Consider the following 27,643-nt stretch of genomic DNA (forward strand, 5'->3'; position numbering starts at 1 on the left):
GCATCTGAAGCCTGTGCTCTGCAACAAGAGAGGCCACGATAGTGAGAGACCCGCGCACCGCGATGAAGAGTGGCCCCCGCTTGCTGCAACTGGAGAAAGCTCTCACACAGAAATGAAGACCCAACACAGCCAAAAATAAATAAATAAATAAATAATTAAAAAAAAAAAAAAAGAACCTGAGCTTCATTAAGTCCCGAGACCATGTGTGCGGATTTCAATTAAAAGACAATGGGTTCTGGGGCTTCCCTGGTGGCGCAGTGGTTGAGAGTCTGCCTGCCAATGCAGGGAACACGGGTTCGGGCCCTGGCCTGGGAGGATCCCACATGCCGCGGAGCAGCTGGGCCCGTGAGCCGCAATTACCGAGCCTGCGCATCTGGAGCCTGTGCTCCGCAACAAGAGAGGCCGCGATGATGAGAGGCCCGCGCACCGCGATGAGGAGTGGCCCCCGCTTGCCGCAACTAGAGAAAGCCCTCGCACAGAAACAAAGACCCAACACACCCATAAATAAAAAAAAAAAAAAAAAAAAAAGACAATGGGTTCAAGGGACTTCCCTGGTGGCCCAGTGGTTAGGATTCCTTGCTCCCAATGCAGGGGGCCTGGGTTTGATCTCTGATCAGGGAACTAGAGTTCGCAACTAAGAGTTCTCATGCCACAACTAAGGAGCCCGCCTGCCGCAACTAAGACCTGGCGCAACCAAATAAATATTTTTTAAAAATTAAAAAAAAAAGACAACGGGTTGGAGTCCCAGCCCTTGGGTTCAAGTCCCAGTCTGAGTTTTGGATGAGATCCAGTCCCATCTGAGATGAGGTGTGCGGTGTCAATATGCCCAATCTAAGCACAGGCACTGAAATTACATGACTGAGATTGAGAAACTCAAAAAGTTCCTGGAAATGAAACACACTTTCCCTCCTGTTCATTCCCTCCTCCTCCTCCTCCTCCATGACCTTGTTTCATCACTTACTTCCTCTGCTAATCAGTCTTCAGATTCTCCCTCAGATTGGATTCTGTCCTAACCCGTTACGGGAACCACTGGCTGAAACCGCCCACCCTGGCCAGGTGACCATTTGCATGAGTTGTTTTACCACAGGAGGTCCTGGTAAGGAATACAGAACTAACAAGCTGCTACCAACTGGAAGAATTCGGTAAAGGTCAAAAGGAGAAACAGTCCATATGTCCTACCAACCTCTCAGAATCCTTCTCGCTGGAATCCATCTTGGCTGAGCGATGTGAGCACCACAAGGAAGGACCCTGAGTCAGAATGATTGGCCAGAGACAACCCAGAAACTAACCCCATCACCATAAAACCCAAGACTGTGAGCCACGTGGCAGAGCAGTTCTCCTGGGTCCCTTACCCTCCTGCTCTCCACCCGGCCGCCCCTTCCCAGTAAAGTCTCTTGCTTTGTCAGCACATGTGCTTCCTCAGACAATTCATTTCCGAGCGTTAGACAAGAGCCCACTCTCGGGCCCTGGAAGGGGTTCCCCTTCCTGCAACAAACCTATCAGTGTGAGCATCTTCCCATTTTGTTCTCACGTACTTCTCTACCTATCATCTTAGAATCGGAAGTCTAAACCTAGTGCCTTCACTCCTCAGGCCAGTGCAACCTAACTTCTGTCTGTACCATGCTACTGACATTTTTCTTGTAGCGATGTTCACTGACGGCTTATCTGCCCAAACCAATCTTTTTCCTTCCTGTGCTTGATGTCACGGCAGCACTTACTCCCTTGGTGGTCTCACCTATTTTAATAGTGTACCCCCCTGCCCCGGTCCACTGATGCCACCTAAGTCAGTTTCCATCTACCTGTCAGTTGTCTTCACCGAAGTTTCCTAGAAGCATCTTAAACTAGTCATTAAACTGTTGTTATATCTAAAACCAAACTCATAATCATACTTCTGTTCCCGGGCTCAGTTCATGATTAACAGGCAGTGAGCCTCTCAAGCAGGAAACCAACTGCATTTCATCTTCAACTCTTCTCTCTTATTCCACTCATTCAATTGGCCTCCAAATTTTTTTCTCCATCCACAATCCAATGCCTTAGATTAGGTCGTTAACATTTCTTAAAAGGACCCACCTGTCCTTAATCCCCACTGCCATCTCTAATCCATCCACCCAACCCCTGCAGGAGCTTTCACCTGCAGAGAATAAATCTGATAATGACACCACCCTACTCACAGAACTTTCGCCTTTTTCTTGAAGGTCTCTTCCAGGTTATACCCAATCTCTTTACCATATGGATGTAAATCCCTTCACAATGTCATCCCAGGATCTCCCAGCCTTATCTTCATGTGTTCCAGTCACCCAGGACCACTTTTCATCCCCCAAGCAAACCAAGTTCATTTGAACACTGAATCATTAACTTCAGGCACTGAGTGTTTCCTTTATGTATCCTTAAACACAAAGCACAATGTCTGACAACTTGTACATCTTCAATGTTTGTTGAATGAATTAACCACAAATCCTGGGTGATTGGTTCTTCAATAAAACATTAATTATTAATTAATTTAGTAAGTAAGTAAAAGAATTATGAAAGGAATGCCTCCTTCAAAAAAATTACTTCTTGGGAATTCCCTGACCGTCCAGTTGTTAGGACTAGGTGCTTTTCACTGCCGTGGGTCCAGGGTTCAATCCCAGGTCAGGGAGCTAAGATCCCGCAAGCCATGTGGTGTGGCTAAAAAAAAAATTACTTTTTTTTTCAGATGGGTGGGAGGCAAACAATTGTCTGCTGACCTGGTATTTCTGTCATTTTCCTAGCCAATTTCACATCTTGTTCAATTCTCGTCAGAACAGCTGACGAAACCTTTTCCCCCTTCCCTGTAATATCTTTATGTACAGAAATAAATTCACGGATCATGGTAAACATGAGCATATACCTCAGTTTTCCATAGATAACGACAACTAAAGCATGAACTGCACCTCCAAAGAAAACCCTATATATGTAGAGATTTAAGATTAGCTAAACTGAGAAAGTCAGATCATATGAGTTCCTATATTTGCAAGTTAATTTAGAAACTATTCATAAGGGGAAGGAAAAAAAAACTGACCTCTTAAAATTTTCAAGAAATTCTCACTCTCATTGTCATCATGGAAATCCCCAAGTTTCTCAGATATGTTCTTTCTTCCTTAACCCTGGGAGCCTAAAAACATCTGCCAGAAAATATGATGAAACTGAAGAAGTTTCTGGTACCACTGCCCAAACCTGTAGTAACCTGTAATGAACAGGTATCACTCCCACAAAGTGCTCTGGTTTCTCTCCCTTTGAGTAACCAGAATTTCTAAACCTTTGCTGAGCCTTTCTGATTTCTGTACTCAGTGATATGGGGTTAACAGCGCCTCTTAGGAGATGCTAATGTGCTGATGGTATGTATGATTGTCTAAAGACCAGATTCTCTAGGCAATGGTATTAAATTAGTATTAAGCATTCATTGGTACATATTTTTTCAAAAAACATTTATTTTGTGCTAGTGTGTAGTGTAAGCCCCGACCATTTTTTTTTTCTTTTTTGTAATGCAACAGCCTGACTCAGGCTTTTTTTTTTTTTTTTTTTTGCCATGCCATGAGGCATGCGGGATCTTAGTTCCCCAACCAGGGATTGAACCCTCGCCCCCTGCAGTGGAAGCACGGAGTCTTAACCACTGGACCTCCAGGGAAGTCCCCTGACTTAAGTTTTGATCACCAAGGCATCCGAGGATGGCCATCTCAAATAAACATATTACCAGCCACAGACTAAATAAAGAGCCAAGCTCCTTTGTTTTTGAGATCTTGATTGATTTTAATAACTGACCGTTTGGACTATTCATCTTTTTCTTTTCCTTCAGTTTATATTCCTGCTCTGTGCTATCTTTGCAACTTTTCTATAAATCTAAAATTACTCCAAAATATTTATTAAATTGCAGTAATCTATTCCACCCCAATAAAAGGAGAACCCAGTCCCATGCATGCTCTTTCTCTCTCTTCCCCTTGACCTCACAGGTGTGCTATAGGATTTCCAGGTCTTATAAGTAATAACCCTTTATCTTTTCAAAGTTTCCTGATGGTTATTGCTGAAGGGCATCTTGCAATCATAATAACCACGAGGGCCGGTCCAACCACATTGGTTATTGATAGGCTGAGACCAGCACAAAACATAGTGCTTGGCACTGGAGATACAAATGTAGGACGTTTAGTTCCTGCTCACAAAGTTTTGAGTCTAGTGGGTAGACTGAGAAGTTACATTGTGAAGTATGTAACGGAAGTAGCCCAGGATGCTTTCTGATGCAGGGGAGTGGCACAGAGGGAAGACTTCCTGAAGAAGGTCATTGCTGAGGTGAATACATTCACCAAATATTTATTAAGCACCTATGTCAAAGCACTGCTCCAAGCTCTGGGAATAGATCAGTGAATGAAGCAGAAAGAATACCCTTTCTAGGTATTCTAGGAGAATACCCTGAAGAAAGGTTGCCAGATGAACAATTTAAAGAAAACAAACAGTATATCTTTAAAGGTTAATTATGTACAAGTGAGTACAGCTTAGGCACCAGAAAAAGCTGGCTCACTGTGTAACGTTTCCTGCTTTTGTGTACAGAGGTGACTTCTCTCCATACCTGGGAACAGGGCCCAGAATCCATGCACAGCTCAGGGATCCCTGCCCTGTAATAAACACACACACACACACACACACACACACACACACACACACACACACACACACGGGGTGGGTCACTCAAAAGGTGACTGACACCCAGAGTTGTGACATCCCCATTATGACAAAGTTCCTTTGCCAGAGCAGGAATATAGAAAAGAGATTCTACTTAACCCCTACCCTTAATAGCATATTTTAAGTTTCTTCTGAATCGTAAAAGGGAGAGTAGAAATTATACACGGTGCTTTTTAAATTTTATTTATTTATTTTGGCTGCACCGGGTCTTAGTTGCAGCACGCAGGATCTTCGTTGCAGCATACGGATTTCTTAGCTGCGGCATGCGAACTCTGAGTTATGGCATGCATGTGGAATCTAGTTCCCTGACCAGGGATCAAACCCCGGCCCCCTGCACTGGGAGCACAGAGTCTTAGCCACTGGACCACCAGGGAAGTCCCCGGTGGTGCTTTTTAAAGAGATGGTATACTTTAGTACGTGAGCCCTTCTTTTTTTTTCAGAGCAATGGTTACACACATTCGTTCAGATAAATTTCCTTGACTGTTTCAGAGACTCTTGGAAGGAGAAGCATGGTGACATCCTCTTTGGTGGTATGATCCCTGAGGCCCTGCCATTCATTGAAAAATATACAATTTTGATTTGATTTTAAATGTACTGAATTATGAGACTTCCCTGGTGGCGCAGTGGTTAAGAATCCGCCTGCCAACCCAGGGGACACGGGTTCGAGCCCTGGTTTGGGAAGATCCCACATGCCGCAGAGCAACTAAGCCCGTGCGCCACAGCTACTGAGCCTGTGCTCTAGAGCCCGCGAGCCACAACTACTGAGCCCACATGCTGCAACTACTGAAGCCCACGCGCCTAGAGCCCGTGCTCCACAACAAGAGAAGCCACCGCAATGAGAAGCCCACGCACTGCAACGAAGAGTAGCCCCTGCTCGCCGCAACTAGAGAAAGCCCGTGTGCAGCAACGAAGACCCAACGCAGCCAAAAATAAAATAAAATAAATAAATTTATAAAAAAGAAAAAAACCCCACATATTTAAATAAATAAATAAATAAATGTACTGAATTACAATCATCTTTTATTCACTTTAGCCCTCCTGTGTGTGCTGTTCATAGCAATGTTTATTAACCTCTGCCTGACCTTCTCTGGGAATCTAGAGGTACCATGTGAAGTCAACCCAGTTCAGATGAGTTAAACAAGGTGGGAGAGTCAAGTTAAGTGTATGTATGTATTGAGAAACGTGAGCTGCTTAGCAGATAAACCCAGAAATCTCAAAGGCTTTAGTATCTCATTTCTGTAAAGACCCAAACCAGTGTTTCTCAATGGCTGGGGATTGGGGTTTGGGTGCAGTTCTTCTCTTCACAAAGTTGTTCAGGGACCCAGGTTGATAGTCTCTGTCCATAACAAGCGGCTTCCAAGGTCATCGTGGGCACTGGCATCCTGCCAGCTGATGGGAGAAGAAAGTGAAGAAAGCATACCCACTGCCCGTACTGGGAAATGGCTCACCACTTCCACTGGCAAGAACTAGTCCTGATCCCGCCAGGAGGAGGTCCTTGCCTGAGGACCCACTTCCCAGCGAGAACTAGACGATGGAAAAGAAGCAGGAATCTTTCATTCTAGGGGAACATCTAGGCATACTGTATGTTCTCTGCTTCTACAATATAACTGAGAAAAGTAATATGGTTGTCAAAAGGTGACTAATGAAGTACGCGATTTTAAATATGAGATCTTATTGAGTTTTGGTAAATAGATTACTGCAACTTCAATAAATATTTTGGACTAATTTTAGATTTATAGAAAAGTTGCAAAGATAGAGCAGAGAATTCCCATATAACCTTGACCCAGTTTCCCCTAATATTAACATGTACCATGTAACCATGGTACATTTGTCAAAACTAAGAAATTAACATTGGCACATTACTATTAACTAAGCTATAGGCTTAATTCAGATTTCACTAGTTTTTCCATTAAGGTCCCTTTTCTGTTCCAGGATCCAATCTGGGACACCCTATTGTGTTTAGATATCATGTTACCTTTGTCCCTCTAGTCTGTGAGAGTTTCTCAGTCTTTCTTTGTTTTTCATGACCTTGAAACTTTTGAAAGTACCAATCAGGTATTTTATAGAATGACCTTCAATTTAGGTTTGTCTTGTTTTCTCACAATTAGACTGGGGGGTATGGCTTTGGAGAAAATACCACAGAGGTGAAGTACTTTCTCATCACATCATATTATGATATCCTATTACATCAATATATACAGTATCAGTTTATTACGGGCAATGTTAACTTTGATGATCTGGTTAAGGTGTTGTCTGCCAGATTTCTCCTCTGTAAAGATACCTTATTTCTCTTTCCGTACTCTAGTCCTCAGAAGTCACTAAGTTCAGTCCACATTCACAGAGAGGGGATACTGCAGCTTTTAGAAGAGAGAAATAATTGAGGTTTTTACTGCCTGTGAATCAAAATACATAGAAAAAGTAAAGAATGGTAAGGGAAATGGAATTAGCAGTGCTAATTTTTATACTCTTATCTGGTAATTAAAGAGCTGAGTAATGACAAGTGACCAAGCTCCTGAACTGTGAATTTTAAAAAGTTGCTTTTGCAAAAAACATGACAACTTATCCTCATGAAAGAAATGGACCTAATGCAGTGCCCCAGCTTCTGCTTCTAACAACGTTGGACTAGGAAATTCAGGCAACTGAAAAATCTGGGGAAATATAAAAACATCTTAAAAGCATCAGATTTAACCAAAGGATGAGGAGTTATTGGGCCAAGATCTCCAAAAAGAATAGAATCCAGGGGAGTGAGACCAGCTCTGGGACTGTATTTGGTCAGGGGCATCTGCCCGTGAGGAAAGGCCACTGAAAAGGGCTTTCAACCACCTTCTAAGTAAGGGATTTAAGCCTTGGAGACCAGAGCTGTGGGTCCAAAGTAAGGGTGAGCAAGATATAACCAGCCCTCATACACAACGCAGGTCTGGCTTCAAGGTATCTAGAGGGGGGCGTGTGCAGGGCAGGGGGGACGTGGCATAGAAAACCTCGAGCCATAAAATAAGGTCTGCATGATGGTGAATAGCCAATGTCCCCAATGCCAACATGAAGTAAACAAAATACTCTCTGGAGAAATATCATCAACACCTTAAATTGTTTCTAAAAATAATTCTTCAAGTACAATGTCTAATAATCAATACAGGATAACAGTGAGGTGTATTAAAGTGGGAACTCCAGGGATGTAAAAACACACTTTAGAAGGGGAACAAAAAGATGGCAGGTTGAGTTTGTAAAATTTTCATGACCTGGTAGAAGAAATAAGCAAGGCTCTTAAGCAAGTTCAGCATATGCAAATCCAGATTTACAGATGGGATACATGATGGCATAATTTACAAGAGGATTCATTATAGTATTTTAAAGACGGTATTTAGGGAAATGACTTTATACTCAGTTTTCTAGGAATATGGCCCATTGAACAACTGGGTACCTGGGATTTAGAGACATCATGAAAGGGATGCAATAAAACAACTAATTTAGGAAGTACAGTTGACCCTTGAACAAACATGAGTTTGAACTGTACCAGTCCACATATACATGGATTTTTTTTTTCAATATATATGTGATGCAGTACTACATGATCCAAGATTGGTAGAATCTGCTGATGAAGAACCACGAATACAGAGGACCAACTAATAAAGTTATAAGATTTTCCACTGGGGGTGGGGGATGGCGTAAGGGTCAACTGTATTGAAAACTACCCAAATAATAGTGTTTAAGTAAGACGGAAGTTTATTTCTCTTTCACATAAAGGAAGCCCAGAGCTAGGGGATCCAGGCCTGCCCCAGCAGCTCCATGATGTCAGTAGGGACTAGGCCCCCACCTTTTTGTTCCACCATCCTCACTTATAGCCTCTCTCCTCAAATTTGGTGACTGCATACTCCAATATGGCTGCTGGAGTCCAGCCATCCCATTATGTTGCAAGTCATTTTCCCTTAAGCAGCCTTCTTATATCACATAAGGATTCTTATTACATGCTGTAGGTCTGAACCATCACATGGCTGCCCCTAGCTGCAAGGGAAGGTGAGAAATCTGATCCTTTTGTATGGGGCAGAATGTGTCCACTCTAAATTGGGAATTTATTACTAAGGAGGAAGGGAAAATGGGTGCTGCACTGGGTAACTTGTGATCTATCACAACAATGAAATAAAGGAGCTATAGCTCTGAAAGCAAGTATAAGTTAATACCACAAGCAGTGTTTTATAGCTACTGTAGTAGATAACACTAAGAATACAAAAATGGAGGTGATATATGATGAAACTGCAACAGTGAGGCTATCGAAGCAATGAAATTGGTACAGTACTTTCATATAATTTAGAATGTTAACAGGGATTTTTAAATATTCGTACTGTCCTTTGGCAGAGCAATCCTATGTGTGGAAAGGACAGGAAAAAGAAAAGCAGAAAAAATTGAAGTGTTTGTAGAATGTTATTTAAAATAGAGAACTATCTGGATGAGCATAAATGTTTAACACTGGGGGCAGTGAAACAAATTATAGTTCATTAACTCAATGGATGAATACAGAGTAAAAGTGGTAACTCGAAGATTGTAACAACATGGAATAGATATTTGATACATAAAAATAATCAAGCTACAAATTTGTAACTACAATTTGATTTTGAATATTCCTATGAGAAAAAGCCAAACAGAAATTGGAAAATTGAGAAAGTTGACTTATTGCCAGGGAATTATGGATGCTTCTCAGTTGTTATTATATACTGTGTAAGTTTTTCAAAATGCATAATATATCCACGCATAAATACACATATACAAAAATTTAATAACTATATATATTTTAACATTTATTTGTTTTTATTTATTCATTTTATTTTTGGCTGTGTTGGGTCTTCATTGCTGTGCACAGTCCAGTTGCGGTGAGCGGGGGCTACTCTTCGTTGCAGTGCGCGGGCTTCTCATTGCGGTGGATTCTCTTGTTGCAGAGCGCGGGCTCTAGGCACGCGGGCTTCGGTAGTTGTGGCACGTGGGCTCAGTAGTTGTGGCTCATGGGCTCTAGAGTGCAGGATCAGTAGTTGTGGCGCATGGGCTTAGTTGCTCCACGGCATGTGGGATCTTCCTGGACCAGGGCTTGAACCCATGTCCCCGGCATTGGCAGGCGGATTCTTAACCACTGCGCCACCAGGGAAGCCCTAGATAACTATATATTTTAAGGGGTTTCCTTCTGTAATTCTGGAGTTTGAGGAATTAGAAGAGTGAGACAGTCCTCACAATGGTTAGGGTTACAGGCTTTTGAGTCAGATAGACCTGGATTCAAATTCTGCACCTCTGTTCATTAGCTGCATGACCTTGAGCTTCAGTCTCCTCATCCATGAAAAGGGGATGATACTTGAGCTTTGGTGTGAGGATTATTTAGATCAGAACAACACTACCTTTCAATAAATGATGATCATCAAGGAAGAATGACTTCATCCTCAAAAGGACAGTCCACTGAGACCATTACTTTGAGACAGTGTGACTTCCTTTGACAGAAAGTCAGAATCATTTCAAAGGGAGATGCACAATATTTATTACATTATACATCTTAAAGTTACCCAGTGTAGAGAAAGAAAAAAAAAATTTTTTTCTACTCTTCTGGGTCCTCAGCTTGGGTCTCTGTCAACAAAAATCAGAAAAATAAACAGAAGTTTATTAATACGTATATCTCATAAATGCATGGGAGAAACTCAGGGATGAGTAACTCAAAGGGGTGGTAGAACTTGGGTGTATATAGCATTTTAACAAAGAAAAAATAAATTTGTATAGAAATGACAGGACAAAGGAAAGCATTTTAAGGCTTCCAAGGGCGGGAAACTGTATATACGTAATATATTGGGGGAAACTAACAGAGTGAGGTTTGTTTGGTGTCATCTCTGGGCTAACAGTCTAGAACCTTCTCCAGCAAAGGCAATTTATATTTTGTCTTTAGGCAGAAAGGAGGAGGGTAGAGAGAGCTTTTCCTGTTTTTGCTGCTCCTGATTGCCTTCGGCTCAAAACAGTATGTCAAAGAGTCATATTTGGGGGTGACATAATCTGGTTTCCTTCACCAGTAAGGTTGTTTTTCAGGATTTTTGCATTTCTTACCATATAAACTTTACTGTTCCAAGCAGTGGGTGTCATAAGATCTACAGTATTGGGACTTCCCTGGTGGTTCAGTGGCTAAGGCTCCGGGCTCCCAATGAGCCTGGGCTCAATCCCTGGTCAGGGAACTAGATCCCACGTGCCACAACTAAGACTTTGCATGCCGTCACTAAAGACTAAGACCTGGCGCAGCCAAATACATATTTAAAAGAAAAAATGGTGGCACAGTGCTTAAGAATCCGCCTGCCAATGCAGGGGACACGGGTTCGAGCCCTGGTCCGGGAAGATCCCACATGCCGTGGGGCAACTAAGCCCGTGCGCCACAACTACTGAGCCTGTGCTCTAGAGCCTGCAAGCCACAACTACTGAGCCCGCGTGCCACAACTACTGAAGCCCGCGTGCCTAGAGCCTGTGCTCCACAACAAGAGAAGTCACCGCAATGAGAAGCCTGCACACAGCAACGAAGAGTAGCCCCCGCTGGCCACAACTAGAGAAAAACCTGCCTGCAGCAACAAAGACCCAACGCAGACAAAAATAAAATAAAATAAAGTAGCCCTTGCTTAAAAAAAGAAAAAAAAGATCTACGGTATCAGAAGCTTTTTGAAAGGAAAGCAGCGCTGTGCTCCTTAGGGCTGCTTGACACCATATGTATGTGTATGCAGTTAGTTACACTTATATACCTATATTAAATATATATATATGTATCCATACTTATTTCATTCTTTCTGCCTTTATAGTCAGACAACTCCTGTATGTTTGTGTTAAAAGTGATTAGCCAGTTGGATTAAGGGACTTACATAAGCAACAGAAAGATAAAATTATCACGTGAATTCCATTTGATGTCATAATTCCTCTGCCTCAGGGAGGGTTTTTTAAATCAGATCAGTTGTAGAGTAGGAAAGGGGAAGCAGGAGGGGATAGGGAAAGGCAAGCAAGACCAGGGAAGTTGGTGGGTTTTCAGAATGCAGAAACCTAAGTAGAGACCTACAATGGATCACTAAGGATGGCAACTTTTGTGATTTTTTTTAAACGCTTAATTAAAAGCTTTGCTTTATTGGATATGGTGGTCACTTCCCCGCAGGCTCAGTGATTTCCTGAAATACAAGTCTGTCCATGTTCTTACTCTCCTCACTACCAAAACCAAAACCAAACAAATAAGGTTCTTTTTTTTTTTTGTACATTTTTAGTCTTTTTTAAAAAATTTTATTTTATTTATCTTTTTATACAGCAGTTTCTTATTAGTTATCCATTTTATACATATTAGTGTATACATGTCAATCCCAGTCTCCCAGTTCATCCCACCACCACCACCACCCACCCACCACTTTCCCCCCTTGGTGTCCATACGTTCAAACAAATTAAGATTCTTAGCAGGGCTCAGGTGATGTGACCTCTTTGCCCACCTCTCCATTCCCTGCCTTACACTAGCGTGCTTCTTTTTTTTTTTTTTTTTTTTAATGGTTTATTTATACATTTAGGCCACCGGCCATGTGGGATCTTAGTCCCTCCGGGCCAGGGATGGAACCCGTGCCCCCTGCAGTGGAAGCGTGGAGTCCTAACCACTGGACCACCATGGAAGTCCCCTAGGGTACTTCTCTAGGTCCAGAAGAACAGGCAATTCACCGTCTGTGCATTTTCTCCTGCTGTTTCCTTGGACTGGAATGCTAGTCTCACCTTTCTTTGCCTGAAGAGCAATGATTTACTTTAAAAACCTCTACTATCTGTCAGGAACACGCACCTGGCTCTTCATGCGAGCACTGGCCCCAGCCTCTCAGCTCTGTGCATATCTCTATTTTTTTTTTTTAAATCTCATATTTATTTAATATTCCATACAATGTATTTTATTTTGACATGTCAGTTTCCTAGACCCCCATGAAATTATTTAATCTTTGTATCCTGTCCCCTAGCAGGGTGTGACACTCAAGAAATGTTAATATGGCTGAAACGAAACCCACGTTTGGTTACCAATGACCAGTGACCTCACATACCTTGGGCTCAGAATCCCTAAACTATATCTCAAAATCACTGTGCCGGCCAGCGCCTTCGGAACACGAATCCCTTTTGCAGGGTTTGAAATGTGTCAAGTCCCCATTACTCACCTTAGGTCATGGCTCCAAGCCTGGGCCAACCCTGATCCGTGAGAGAAGGAGAAACCTAACTTCTAGGAAAGCGGAGTCCCATGTGTGGGGTGGAGGGGGGATTGGGCCGGGGTGGGGGGGAAGCAGCACTGTGGGCAGCGCCGGGGCCGTCCAGGCTCGGCCAGAGCTCACCCCCGGCCCTCGCAACCACCCGCCTCTACACTCGCTCGGTTTTCAGGTGGACACCACGCACGTGAGTGCCGCATCCGTGCCCCGTGTCCTGGCGAACGTCACCGAACACTTCTGCCCGGACCCCTGCAGCCGGGGCAGCAGCAGCCGTCGCAGCGCGGCGGGATGGGGTGGATGTCACCACGCGCCGGCGGCGGGACCACGGAGAGGAAGCTGTCGGGGTTCGAGGCCCGGCACCCCGGAAACCCCGAGGGAAAGAGGGGGCCGGGAGGCGTTGACCCGTTTCCCCGGAGTTGCGCAAGAGCAAGGGCGGCCTGGCAGGCTGGGACCGTCTGGGCGGGCATTCCCGCCGCGGCCCCCACCCGGAGGCCGAACCAAAAGCGAAAGGAGCCGGGGCCCCCCCCCACCCCCCGCGGCCCCGCAGCCCCGGCGTCGCGTTCGCGGGGAGGTCGCCGCGCGCCTGCAAGTCGGCGGGGCCGCCGCTTTGTGACTTCACTCGTTTCGCAACAAGCCCGGGCAGCCCGCGCCCCACCCACCCCCGGGCCGCCGCCTCGCCGCCCGCCGCCTCGCTCCGCTCTCCGCGCTTCCCCTCCCTCCGGGGCCGGGCCTGCCCCGCCGTCGCGGAGCCTCCCGCCCGGCTGCCCGTGGCTGTTCGCGCCGTGGCCGCCGCCGCGCCGCGGGTCAGCACGTGCGCGGCCCCCGCCTCCCAGCAGCGCGGAAACCCCGTTCCGACCCCGCAGAGCGCAGCGCCCTCCTGGCGGCGGCGCGATGCTGTGCTTCCTGAGGGGAATGGCCTTCATCCCCTTCCTCCTGGTGACCTGGTCGTCCGCCGCCTTCATCATCTCCTACGTGGTCGCCGTGCTCTCCGGGCACGTCAACCCCTTCCTCCCCTACATCAGGTGAGGAGCCGGGTGGGAGGCAGGACGCGGGACGGGGCAGAGGCACCGCGGGGGAGCACTGCTGATGCGGAGGGAAGGGGTCCAGACCCAGCTGGGGCGTCTTGCGGAAAGATGGAGCACTGACGACCAGGAGGGGGTGCTCCTGGCAGTCCCGGGAGGTACAGGGAGGCAGGGGGTGGGAGCTGAGCAGTTCTGGTTTTACCCCCAACACTGAGCAGAGTGGCATCAGGAGCCATCGAGGATGCACAGTAGAACTTTGAGACTGGGTATGGGGCAGAATCTCTGGAAGACGCTTCTTTGGCGGTATTGGAACAAGGATGGATCCTGTTGGCTGCCACTCATTGAGTGTGTAAGAGGCAGATCCAGGTGTACGCTAAAACAGCTCATGTATTTCACTCCTGCTTCCAACGTCCTCGTGAAGTGGCTGTCTGGCTCATTTTTCTTGAAAGGAAACTAAGTTTAAGCTGATGTTGAAATTCATCAGTGTGACACTGATGTCACAGCTAAGAAATGGTGGAAGCAGAACTCACACCCAGATTCATTCCCATGCCAGAAGCAACACCATGCTACTTTTGGTAGCGGTGTTTGGGAGCCACTTTAAGCTCTCTTGGGTGGAGCTGCCCAATATCCCTCTGGGTACTGGGCCTTCAAATTGTCAACAATTGGTGACATCTCTTGTGTTGTCATTATACCATTTTGTCTTTCATGAGTTTTGGCCTCTACCTTTAATTTTTAAAAAAAAAATAAATTTATTTATTTATTTATTTATGGCTGCATTGGGTCTTCGTGGCTGCGCACAGGCTTTCTCTAGTCGTGGCGAGCGGAGGCTCCTCTTTGTTGCGGTGTGCGGGCTTCAGTAGTTGTGGCATGCGGGCTCAGTAGTTGTGGCTCGCGGGCTCTAGAGCGCAGGCTCAGTAGTTGTGGTGCACAGGCTTAGTTGCTCTGCGGCATGTGGGATCTTCCCAGACCAGGGCTCGAACCCGTGTCCCCTGCATTGGCAGGCGGATTCTTAACCACTGCGCCACCAGGGCCTCTACCTTTCTTGAGAGTCACTTTATCAGTGCCCAGGACACGCGTCTGGATCCTCTTAGTGTGGCTCCCAGCTCTGCGCCTTGACTGTGGTAATGGTGTTCCTTAAACATTGGAAGAATCCATCCTCATCCAAGTGGTGTGACCGCTCTGGGTCTGTATTGATTGGTGAGGGCATTATAAAGTTGGTGACACCCAAGGTTACTGCTTAATTATTGTAGGGTTTGTAGAGATTACAGAGATTGTAGGGCCTCTTCTTGCAGCCATTCTGCCTGGTGAGCAATGCTCTATAATCTTTTTTGTAGGCGAGGAAGGGGAAATGAAGTGAAGCAAGAGGGGACTAGAGTTTGAAGATGCAAGGAAGCAAGTGATATGCAGAATAGTACACAGAAGCAAATCTGTAGTAATGGTGGTGGTTTTGCCCACGCAAGATGAGGCATCCCATGCATCGAGGAGACTTTCCCATCAGGTGTGGTGCCCCTGCAGAAACCTCGGCTTGGTTTCTCATGGCTTGTCCCAAGTGCCATTGTCTTGCTTCTCTTGTATCTGAAGTGGGATAGATCCTCTTAGACTGAGGTAAAAAGCAAGAGTTCACTCCCTGTAATGCTTTTTATTGAGAAAATAGCAGCTGTGTTTGTTGCCAGTTTGAAGGTCAGAGGCAGGTAGTATTTGGTACACATTGGCTAGGCGATCAGAGGCAGGGTTTGAGTCTTTGTAGAGGTGTCTGATGTAGTTGTGATTAATATCACCTCCAGGTGAGCTATTAGACATTCAGAAATGGGGAAATGAGCTGACAGGACCAACCACTTGTAAGATGCTCAAATCACAGACATTCCAAGGAAGAGGTTTTAAATTTAGCAAGGAAAGGAAACTTTCAGGAAAAAGTGGAGGAACAGGAGAAAATGGCACGAGATTGTTCCCTTGTTGCCGGGAGCCTTCAGCCTACAAACACGTGATTGCTTGCCTAAGTGTGCCTGGGGCCTTTAGGTTGTCTGCTCTCTCTGCCTACATAAGTGGCTGGAGCACTGGATTGCCTCTGCCGCCTTCTAGAAAACTAAGTCATTGAGACCAGGGCAAGGGCAAGATTAGAAGGGCAAGTCTCTGGACGTGATGGGATTAACTCCAGATTTATCCATCTGGCCCAGACCGTACTTCTCTAACTCATCTCTGCTCTGATGCCTCCTCTTCTTCCTTACCTCCCACTCCCTCCACTTCCCTCCAGACTCCTTGGCCTCCTTCCTGGGTCTTGAGCATGTCAGGCACACCTCTTCCTCCTGGCCTTTGCACTGGCTATTACTCTGCCAGAATGTTCTTCCTCCAGATATCACCAGGTTTTCTTCCTTACCTCCTTCTTTGTTCAAATATTATCTCTGTGAGGCCTGCTCTGATGGCCCTATTTAACATTGTGCCCTAGTGCTCCTGACCCCCCCATCCAGTCTTGTTCTCCATAGCACCTATTACCTTCTAACAAACTATATGATTTACTTATTTATTATGCTGATCATCTGTTTTCCTTTGCTGGAATGTAACATCCATGAAGGCTCCTGATATTTGTTGAATTAATATTTCTTGGGTGTTCAACTGTGTGAGTATTGTTATTCTTCCCTCCAGGGCAGGGCAGAGCCCTTTAGGGAAGGCTCGGTAAAGTCACTGGTGGTTGGTCAGTGATCTGGACATATTTAGGGTGAGCACGCTTTTATGCGAAGGCATTGTTCAGCCAATCTGATGTTCTGATGTTTTTTAACAACGCTGCACACTTTAAATAAGAGCCATTGCATTTTACAATTTTGTTTATTTATTGATCTTCCAGTTTTATTGAGCTATGATTGACATGCAGCACTGTATAAGTTAAAGGTGTACAGCATCATGAATTGACTTACATACGTCATGAAATGATCATCGCAATAAGTTTAGTGACTACCCATCATCTCATATAGATACAAAATAAAAGTAAAAGAAAATATTTTTTCCGTGTGATGAGAACTCTGAAGAATCAGTCTCTTAACATGCGGCAGTGTTCATTATGTTACTCATGCTGTACATGACATCCCTAGCACCTCCTTGTCTTACAGCTGGAAGTTGGTACCTTTTCGATACCTTCATGTAACGTCCCCTCTCCCCACCCCCACTTCTGGTAACCACAAATCTGATCTTGTTCTGTTTGTTTTGGAAGTATAATTGACCTACAACACTTTGTTAGTTCCTGGTATACAACATAGTGATTTGGTATCTTTGTACACTAAAAAATGATCACCACTAGCCATTGCATTTTAAATAAGATCCAGAACTGTGGAAGAACCTCTTTCCAGTAGGACAATCAGATTCAGCTTTCTTATAAGATATTTTCTGGTAACATTGTTATTCCTCAGTATTTTGGACAAGTGGGCCTATAGCTCTTAGACATATGACAATATGCTCAATCTCATGAATGGAATAAAAATTCAAATTAAAACTCATTTTTGGGAATTCCCTGGTGGTCCAGTGGTTAGGACTCCAGGCACTCACTGCCGAGGGCCTGGGTTCGATCCCTGGTTGGGGAACCAAAATCCCATAAGCTGCGCAGCCCGGCTGAAAACAAAACAAAAGAAAAATCTCACTTTTCATCTACTGGATTGGCAGAAACCCAAATGTTCGATAACACATTCTATTGGTGAGACTTTGGGGCAACAAGCTCCCGTACAATGCTGGTGGGAATGTAAAGTGATTCAATCTCTATGGAGGGACTTGGGCATTATTTATCAAAATGACACAATATCTAAAGTATATTCATAGCACGGCTTTTAATAACAAAAGGTTGGAAACAATACAAATGCCCATCAGTAGAGGACTGGCTTAATAAATGATTTACCCAAGAATATCTCAAACGAAAGCTCTTTTTACACAGAATACTCTCTTTAGAATTTCATTACATTGTTACATGGAAAAAAGCAAGATGCAAACAAAATATGCTACCATTGAGGAGGGGAATAATGTATATCTGTATTTGCTTGCATGAAGAAACTAATAAAAATGGTTTATCTGTGTATGATGGAGGGAGGTGGCCATGGTCAGCAAGACCCTAGCAGATGGAAAAAAAGGGTGGAAATAAGACTTTTCCTGCCACACTTTAAAAAAACTAATCTTTTAATTTTAAGATAATTATAGATTTACATGCAGTTATAAAAAAATAATACAGAAAGATCCCATGTATTTTTTTATCCAGTTTCTCCCAAAGGTAACATCTTCTAAACTTGGCATTAACTTTTTATATGAATTTATTTTTTAGGCAAATGGATGTTTCCTGTCAGAAAATTAAATTAGAAGCGTGGGGATTCAAACAGCCACCAAATTTAGCAAGTTGGAATAACATAGTGTGATGTTTCTGTATTATGAAACCATTAATGCAAGGATGTGAAAACCAAGGACAAATAAAAATCAACCTCAAAGCATTAGTTTAGATTTTTACAGGGCCACGCTCATATTCTTTTTTTTTTTTTTTTAATTTTAGTTATTTATTTATTTTTGGCTGCATTGGGTCTTTGTTGCTGTGCGTGGGCTTTTCTTTAGTTACAGCGAGCGGGGGACACCCCTTGCCACGGTGTGTGGACTTCTCATTGCTGTGACTTCTTATTGCGGAGCACGGGCTCTAGGCGTGTGGGCTTCAGTAGCTGCGGCACGTGGACTCAGTAGCTGCGGCTCTCGGGCTCTAGAGCGCAGGCCCAGCAGTTGTGGCGGACAGGCCCAGCAGTTGTGGCACACAGGCCCAGCCACTCCGCGGCATGTGGGATCCTCCCGGACCAGGGCTTGAACCTGCGTCCCCTGCATTGGCAGGCGGACTCCCAACCACTGTGCCACCAGGGAAGCCCCACGCTCATATTTTTAAGTACAATCATGCTTAATTTGTTATACTTTCTTAGATTTCTTCTCTGACCAAATCCCTCAGGCTATCTTAAATCACCTTTACTTATCAAATGTTCCCAGCTGATAGCCTTTCTTTTTTTATATCTTCTTCTTTGGCTTGTGTCTCCTGCTTCCAGAATATTCTTTGGCCCTTTAGTTTTAAAGTTTTGCCAATTCTGCATCCCGGTTGCTTTTCATTAGCCTAGACTCACTTTTTTGTGAAATGCTGTTTGCTTGATGGCTTGTGATCTCTGGCCATCCCCACTGTTCCTCCTCATGACCACACATCCTGCTCAGTGACTGATGGCAGAAAACTGGGTCACCAAGAATTAAGCCCCTTAAAAGGGGGGCCAAAATGGCATAGTGAACAAAGTTAAAAGCGGTTGGGGGCTTCCCTGGTGGTGCAGTGGTTGAGAATCTGCTTGCCAATGCAGGGGACACGGGTTTGAGCCCTGGTCCAGGAAGATCCCACATGCTGTGGAGCAACTAAGCCCGTGCGCCGCAACTACTGAGCCCGCATGCTGCAACTACTGAAGCCCGCGTGCCTAAAGCCCGTGCTCCGCAACAAGAGAAGCCACCGCAATGAGAAGCCCACACACCGCAATGAAGAGTAGCCCCCGCTCGCCGCAACTAGAGAAAGCCTGCATGCAGCAACGAAGACTCAACACAGCCAAAAATAAAATTAATTAATTAATTAAAATAAAAAAAGAGGTTGGGTCTTTAACTCCAAAAATTAATCTAAAAATTATTTTATCTTTCATTTGGTTAACCATCACAAAATTTAGGTTATAATCACAACTATGTGCTATAATGAACAAAATTCATTAGAATGAACAAAATAAAATGAAAAGACAAAATTCCTATAATGAACAAAAATCTTAAAATGATTCAGGTGCTGATTTTTTAAGGGAGGGATACATACTTTTTCCAATACGGTTTTATGATTACAGGATGCAAAGTTCTTGATTTCACGTTTGTCTTTTTTTTTTTTTTAATTATTTATTTATTTTTGGCTGCTTTGGGTCTTCGTTGCTTAGTTGTTCCGCTGCGTGTGGGATCTTCCCAGACCGCGGCTTGAACCTGTGTCCCCTGCACTGGCAGGCAGATTCTTAACCACTGCACCACCAGGGAAGTCCCACGTTTGTCTTTTGAAGGGGGATAGGAAGAGATTTATTTTATGTTTTATGACTTCAGTTTTCCCAATGACCGTTGTTAATCTATGTGTAGGGATGTGATCTTGTTTATTGTCAGTCAGTTGCACAAAATATAAGTAGAGATTCAGGGTTCACTGCTGCATCCCCAGTATGTATGACAGTGCCAGACACATAGTAGGTGCTTAGTAAATGCTGCGTGGATGCTGACTAAGATCATTTAGAGCAGAAGGGCCTGTTTTATTCATCTTTTCAGCCTCTCTTCAGTTGTTAGCTCATTCTGCCAGTGTTCACTGTTCATTAACTTTGGTTGTGATTCCAGCTGTTCTCCAGACCATTTCTGTTGACTTCATGAAAGTTTCCATGTTTTACAAGATTTGCACCCTCACTTTATAGTCAGTTTGACTGAAATTGTGAATATTTACAACATTGATAATCATACTGAGAGGGAACATAGTGTGGTAGGTAAGGGAATGATTTTGGAGCAGACAGCTTTGGTTCAAATACAAGTCCGCCATGTGCCCCAGCTGTGGGAGTTTGGATATGTGACTTGACTTCTCTCTGCTTCTCTGTGGGTTAATAATAGCACTTCCCTGATGTATTCCCATGTGAACTCACTTAGAACTCATCAACGCCTTGGTCAAGAACATAAGTTCTCTGTGAGCGTTTGCTATTAGTACTATCAAGAGACTGGTCCACATCGGTCTGGATAGATGCCAGCATTAAGTAGGAAAGGACATTTGGTTGAGGGCTAATTTTATAAGTAATCAGTCTGTGAATATAGCAGAAGCTTTCTTAACCAACCTTGACTTAATCCAATTGCTGTCTTAACTGATAATCTCATTCTCTGAAAAATACACTGATGGAGCTGGGGGTCCCTGGGAACCACTTCCAGTGGTGGCTGTGCTCTGAGCTGCTCTGAGCTGCTTGTTCTCTTCTCTCACCTGTTTCTTTGTCCGCTTGGCAAATGCCAGCTGTGTTGGTTCCCAAATGTGTTTATGCCAGTTGTATTTTCTTTACTGTAATTGATTTAACTCAATATACAGAAACTGTTGGTCTGTGATGCAGAAAGATAGTTGTAATTTCTGAGAGAACTCGGTTGAATGCTTTGGAAAGATTCAAGAGACGAGTTGTCAAAACTTGCAGTCTATTTAGTAGTTGTTATGACAAATGTAAAGATTTACAAAAACTGATGAAAAACTAGAAGGATTCTGAACTGAAATTGTTTCAAAAGTGTATTTAAGATTTCCCTCCACTTTTTTTTTTTTAAACATTTATGCAGTTTCTTTTTTTAAAAATTAATTAATTTATTTTTGGCTGAGTTGGGTCTTCATTGTTGCACGCGGGCTTTTCTCTAGTTGTGGCGAGCGGGGGCTACTCTTCATTGCGGTGCGCAGGCTTCTCATTGCGGTGGCTTCTCTTGTTGCGGAGCACGGGCTCTAGGCGCCCGGGCTTCAGTAGTTGTGGCTCGCGGGCTCTAGAGCACAGGCGCAGTAGTTGTGGCGCTCGGGCTTAGTTGCTCCGCGGCATGTGGGATCTTCCCAGACCAGGGCTCGAACCCGTGTCCCCTGCATTGGCAGGCGATTCTTAACCACTGCGCCACCAGGGAAGCCCTCCATCCACTTTAAAGACACCAAAACTGGAAATGAGATGATTCAGAGTAGATGTGGTTTTTATGCCAGGAGGACATACAGTGGACTCGTACTCATGTAACAGCCTTGGCCCACATCAACACGTAGGCAAATGAATGTATGTACATTTGTATATTTGTGGTGTGTACATATCCATATAATTTTTATTATTTTTTTTTAGTTGAAGTGTAGTTGATTTACAATGTTGTGTTAGTTTCAGGTGTATAGGAAAGTGATTCAGTTATACATATACCTATATCTCTATTTTTCAGATTCTTTTCCATTATAGGTTATTATTATAAGATATTAAATACAGTTCCTTGTGCTATACAGTAGATCCTTGTTATTTATCTATTTTATATATATTAGTGTGTATCTGTTCATCCCAAACTCCTAATTTATCCCTCGCCCCCCGAATCCATATAATTTTTGATGGCTTCCTGCTTAAACCAACTCTTTTGATTACTAACTACACTGAATTTCAGGCAATGGTGAATTTTGCTTCCCTGTTCAGCTGCAACAATGGGATTCAGGATAATAAATAATAGGATAATGAGGTCTCTGTGTATAGAGTCACATATTCTGACATGATGTTAATGACATTTCAGTCTTTACAGTGCAGTGATTATTACCTCACAGTATCTCTAAGCCACAGTATCATAAGGACGAAAAGGCAGGCATGCCATTTAAAACTTTGAGCTAGAAAAGTGTTATCCTTGAAATGATAATTTATAGCTTAATATTTTTGTCAAAAAGCATTGCCCAAATTAGTTAATTCTACAAAAAACACAGTAAGAACATTGAAGATCCTAAACTTTTGCAGCTTGTAACATTGTTTGGCTTCTGAGCCAACTGTAAATATATATAAGTTCTCCTCCATTTAAAGTTTTCATTGTCATTTAATTACATAAAATACTTATTTTTCTCGCTGCCTTAAACTTGTGAATGTTTTTCTTCTGCTAGTCCTACCTTTTTTAAAAAATTTATTTATTTATTTTGGCTACACTGGGTCTTTGTTGCTGCACGCGGGGCTTTCTCTAGTTGCGGTGAGCGGGGGCTACTCTTCGTTGCGTTGCGCGGGCTTCTCATTGCAGTGGCTTCTCTTGTTGTGTGCAGAGCGCAGGCTCTAGGCGCGCGGGCTTCAGTAGTTGTGGCATGTGGGCTCAGTAGTTGTGGCTCGCAGGCTCTAGAGCGCAGTCTCAGTATTTGTGGCGCACGGGCTTAGTTGCTCCGAGGCATGTGGGATCTTCCCGGACCAGGGCTCGAACCCATGTCCCCTGCATTGGCAGGCGGATTCTTAACCACTGCGCCACCAGGGAAGCCCTAGTCCTACTTTTTAAAAGGCAGTAGAGTATCGCTGAGAAGTCTTGATGCAGGGCTGACCAGTTTTAAACCTAAGTGCTCAATTTCAACTTAAAAAAGAGTGCTCCACTGAACAGTCCTCTTTCCCTGACAGTAATTGCATTTCAGTCCATAAAGAACATGCATTGTAGAGTCATAGCATGTCAAGGACAACTTACTAAGGTAATGGCTGCAGGAGGGATCACTGTTGTGAACCCGGTTGTAAGATAAACAGTTCTGTAAACTCACATGGAAATGATATGTTATCATAAAAAGAAACAATATAGCACAGCAGAGGAGAGTTCTAAACTGTGTCCATTGAAATTAGACAGCTCTAGATGCATGGCTTGGCTTCCCCATTTACTATCTCTGTGAGCTTGGGCAAGTTTCTTTTCTAAGACTCAGTTTCTTCATCTTTAAGATGACGATAAGTACTTTCCTTATAATATTCTGAAGACCAAATAAGATGAAGGCAAGTGTAAGTGCTGAGGAAATGTTTTTTTCCTTTTGTAATATTAGCAGCGATAGTCCAAGCAGGGATTGTTTTTTTTAGAGACTCCCCTCAGAAAAAATTTCGGAATCTGACCTCTTATGCCTCCCTCTTCATTACCATTCTGGTCCAAGCCACTGTCCTCTCTTGATAAACTACTGAAATCACTTCCTAAGTCTCCCTGGTCCACGCCTGCCCCTCCATAGTCTTTTTGCAACATCCTTTAAAAACATCAATCAACTTCATATCACTTCCCTGCTCTCAGCCCTCAGTGGCTTCCCATCACGTTTAGAGTAACAGTCGGAGTCCTTATCATGACCCACGGGGCTCTCCATGACCCCCTCGCCCATGTGCACACAGGTCCTTGCTTACTCCCCTCCAGCCACGCGTCCTTCCTTGCAGTTGCTCTAATATATTGCCACCTTCTGGCCTTTGACTTGGCTCTTCCCTCTGCTTGTAATTTTCCTGGCCCAAACATTCATTCAGATCTCTGTTCAAGGACCCTCCCCAGATTACCCTGTCTCGAGTGGGTGGCTCATCTGTCTCTCTCTGTCCTCGTATCCAGCTTGCCTCTTCTGCACAGCATTCATCACTCCTAGACGATTAAAAAAAATTTTTTTTTAATTTATTTATTTTTGGCTGCATTGGGTCTTCGTTGCTGTACGAGGGCTTCTCATTGCGGTGGCTTCTCATTGCCGTGGCTTCTCTTGTTGCAGAGCACGGGCCCTAGGCGCGCGGGCTTCAGTAGTTGTGGCAGGCGGGCTTCGTTACTCCGCGGCATGTGGGATCTTCCTAGACCAGGGTTCGTACCCGTGTCCCCTGCATTGGCAGGCAGATTCTTCACCACTGCGCCAGCAGGGAAGTCCCACTCCTAGACGATTTTTATTGCCCCCCACAGAATGTAATTCCACAAAGAAGGGGCTTTTTCTGTTTTACTTACCACTGCATTCACCCTGCTACAAAATTGCCTGTTACATAGAAGGCAATCAGTAACTATATATTGAATCAATGAATCTTTGAATTTTTTTGTTAGATACTAAGCTTCTCGAAGGTAGTGAATTACCTTTTCATCTTTGTATCCTCATCACCCGACACAGTTCCCAACACATAGGAGATGCTTAACAGTATTTTAAAAATTTTTTTTTTACACTGAATTTAAAATTTATTTCATTATGGATACAAACATTGAAACTTTTTTTTCACAAGTCTTTAAGGACAACTTAATCTTGCTATTCTATTCATGAAACTAATAGCTGTTTTAAGATAACAATAATTTGATTTTCTGATTAATAAATTAATGTAGGTATTTAAGAAATTAATTTCCTCTAAACAATCAACTTTGATTACAAAAATCTTTAGTTAAATTTTCTTAAAATGTCAAAACTACATGGAAGTAGTTTGACCTAGCGATGGCAGACCAGCTTGTTTCTTACTAAACTTCCTTTTTTAAATTTTTTAAATTAATTTTTATTGGAGTATAGCTGTTTAACAATGTTGTTTAACAGTATTTTAAAAATGTTGTATGAGTGAACAAAGAGGGAACTTGGGTTGATAGAGGGCAATTGCATGTGAATAGAGTGAGAAAAGAGCAAGTTGTTTGTATTTATGACTAGGATATTCTATTTAAATTTAAAACTAGTTGAATATAATATTGTAGATCAACCACACCTCAAAAAAAAATAGTTGATATAGCTATAGGGTACCTCCCACTCTAGAATAATCACTGAGTGAAGCTGCCAAAAAGTTAGCCCTAATAATTTAAAGTAATAAAATGGAATGACTTTTTTTTTTTTTTTTTTTGGCCACGTGGCTTGTGGGATATTAGTTCCCCAGCCAGGGATTGAACCCTGGCCACGGCAGTGAAAGCACCTAGTCCTAACCACAGGACAACCAGGGAATTCCCTGGAATGACTTTTTATTATCATACTTATTTATTTTAAACAATATATTTAAATATGAAGACAAAGGAAGTAATGGTCTCCTTATACGGGTGCATTAAGTGTTTTTTGGTTCTGGGTCCTGAATAATCTTACAAGCAATGGGCCTAGGATTTTAGGACAGTCTAATAAACCTGTTTGGGCATGCAGATAATTTTGCATACTGCCAGCATCTCAGTCCCCCCAGTAAACCGTGACTCCAGGCTTTAGAGTAATGGAATCACGTGTATCCAATGATTTAAAGAACAGTATTCGACTAAGCTTATATTATCATGCATGTCTTTTTTTTTTTAATTTTTGAATTTTATTTGATTTATTTTTTTTATACAGCAGGTTCTTACTAGTTATCCATTTTATACACATCAGTGTGTACATATCAATCCCAATCTCCCAATTCATCACATCACCCCCCACCCCACCCCCCTGCTGCTTTCCCCCCTTGGTGTCCATATGTTTGTTCTCTGCATCTGTGTCTCTATTTCAGTCCTGCAAACCGGTTCATCTGTACCGTTTTTCTAGGTTCCACATATATGCGTTAATATACAATTTTTGCTTTTCTCTTTCTGACTTACTTCACTCTGGATGACAGCCTCTAGGTCCATCCACATCTCTACAAATGACCGAATTTTGTTCCTTTTTATGGCTGAGTAATATTCCATTGTATATATGTGCCACATCTTCTTTATCCATTCGTCTGTCGATGGGCATTTAGGTTGCTTCCATGACCTGGCTATTGTAAATAGCGCTGCAATGAACATTGGGGTGCCTGTGTCTTTTTGAATTATGGTTTTCTCTGGGTACATGCCCAGTAGTGGGATTGCTGGGTCATATGGTAGTTCTGTTTTTAGTTTTTTAAGGAACCTCCATACTGTTCTCCATAGTGGCTGTATCAATTTACATTCCCACCAACAGTGCAAGAGGGTTCCCTTTTCTCCACACCCTCTCCAGCATTTGTTGTTTGTAGATTTTCTGATGATGCCCATTCTATCTGGTGTGAGGTGATACCTCATTGTAGTTTTGATTTGCATTTCTCTAATACTTAGTGATGTTGAGCAGCTTTTCATGTGCTTCTTGGCCATCTGTATGTCTTCTTTGGAGAAATGTCTATTTAGGTCTTCTGCCCATTTTTGGATTGGGTAGTTTGTTTCTTTAATATTGAGCTGCATGAGCTGTTTATATATTTTGGATATTAATCCTTTGTCAGTTGATTCGTTTGCAAATACTTTCTCCCATTCTGAGGGTTGTCTTTTCATCTTGCTTGTAGTTTCCTTTGCTTTGCAAAAGCATTTAATTTTCATTAGGTCCCATTTGTTTATTTTTGTTTTATTTCCATTACTCTAGGAGGTGGATCAAAAAAGATCTTGCTGCGATTTATGTCAAAGAGTGCTCTTCCTATGCTTTCCTCAAAGAGTTTTATAGTGTCCGGTCTTACATTTAGGTCTCTAATCCATTTTGAGTTTATTTTTGTGTATGGTGTTAGGGAGTGTTCTAATTTCATTCTTTTACATGTAGCTGTCCAGTTTTCCCAGTACCACTTATTGAAGAGGCTGTCCTTTCTCCATTGTATATTCTTGCCTCCTTTGTCATAGATTAGTTGACCATAGGTGCGTGGGTTTATCTCTGGGCTTTCTATCCTGTTCCATTGATCTATATTTCTGTTTTTGTGCCAGTACCATATTGTCTTGATTACTGTAGCTTTGTAGTATAGTCTGAAGTCAGGGAGTCTGATTCCTCCAGCTCCTTTTTTTTCCTTCAAGACTGCTTTGGTGGGACTTCCCTGGTGGCACAGTGGTTAAGAATCCGCCTGCCAATGTAGGGGACACGTGTTCAAGCCCTGGTCCGGGAAGATCCTACATGCTGCGGAGCAACTAAGCCTGTGTGCCACAACTACTGAGCCTGTGCTCTAGAGCCCACAAGCCACAACCACTGAGCCTGCATGCCACAACTACTGCAGCCCACGTGCCTAGAGCCCATGCTCCAGAACAAGAGAAGCCACTGCAATGAGAAGCCCACACATCGCAACAAGGAGTAGCCCCCGCTCACCGCAACTAGAGAAAGCCTGTGCACAGCAACGAAGACCCAATGCAGCCAAAAAATAAATAAATAAATAAATAAATTTATTAAAAATAAAAAAGAAAGTTAAAAAAAAAAGTGCTTTGGCTATTTGGGGTCTTTTGTGTCTCCATACAAATTTTAAGATTTTTTGTTCTAGTTCTGTAAAAAATGCCACTGGTAATTTGATAGGGATTGCATTGAATCTGTAG

General features: G+C 43.3%; 1 protein-coding gene and 1 long non-coding RNA gene across 2 annotated transcripts in view; one reads left to right on the forward strand and one right to left on the reverse strand.

Annotated features, from left to right (window-relative positions):
• Positions 1 to 9,456: 9,456 nt before the first annotated feature.
• On the reverse strand, positions 9,457 to 12,990 carry LOC309608950. Its single transcript, XR_014233167.1, has 2 exons — positions 12,855 to 12,990; positions 9,457 to 10,290 (listed from the first exon to the last, which is right to left on the reverse strand). It is a non-coding gene; the product is annotated as an uncharacterized lncRNA (long non-coding RNA).
• The window catches only part of DRAM1 (DNA damage regulated autophagy modulator 1), a 46,565-nt gene continuing 31,884 nt past the window's right edge, over positions 12,963 to 27,643 (forward strand). Inside the window, exon 1 of the mRNA XM_082349659.1 lies at positions 12,963 to 13,921. Coding sequence (XP_082205785.1) covers positions 13,188 to 13,921 — 734 coding nt within the window. The 5' untranslated portion in view covers positions 12,963 to 13,187. The remainder of the gene's footprint in view (positions 13,922 to 27,643) is intronic.

This window comes from Balaenoptera borealis (assembly GCF_965194805.1).
Source record: "Balaenoptera borealis genome assembly, chromosome: 13".
NCBI lineage: Eukaryota > Metazoa > Chordata > Mammalia > Artiodactyla > Balaenopteridae > Balaenoptera > Balaenoptera borealis.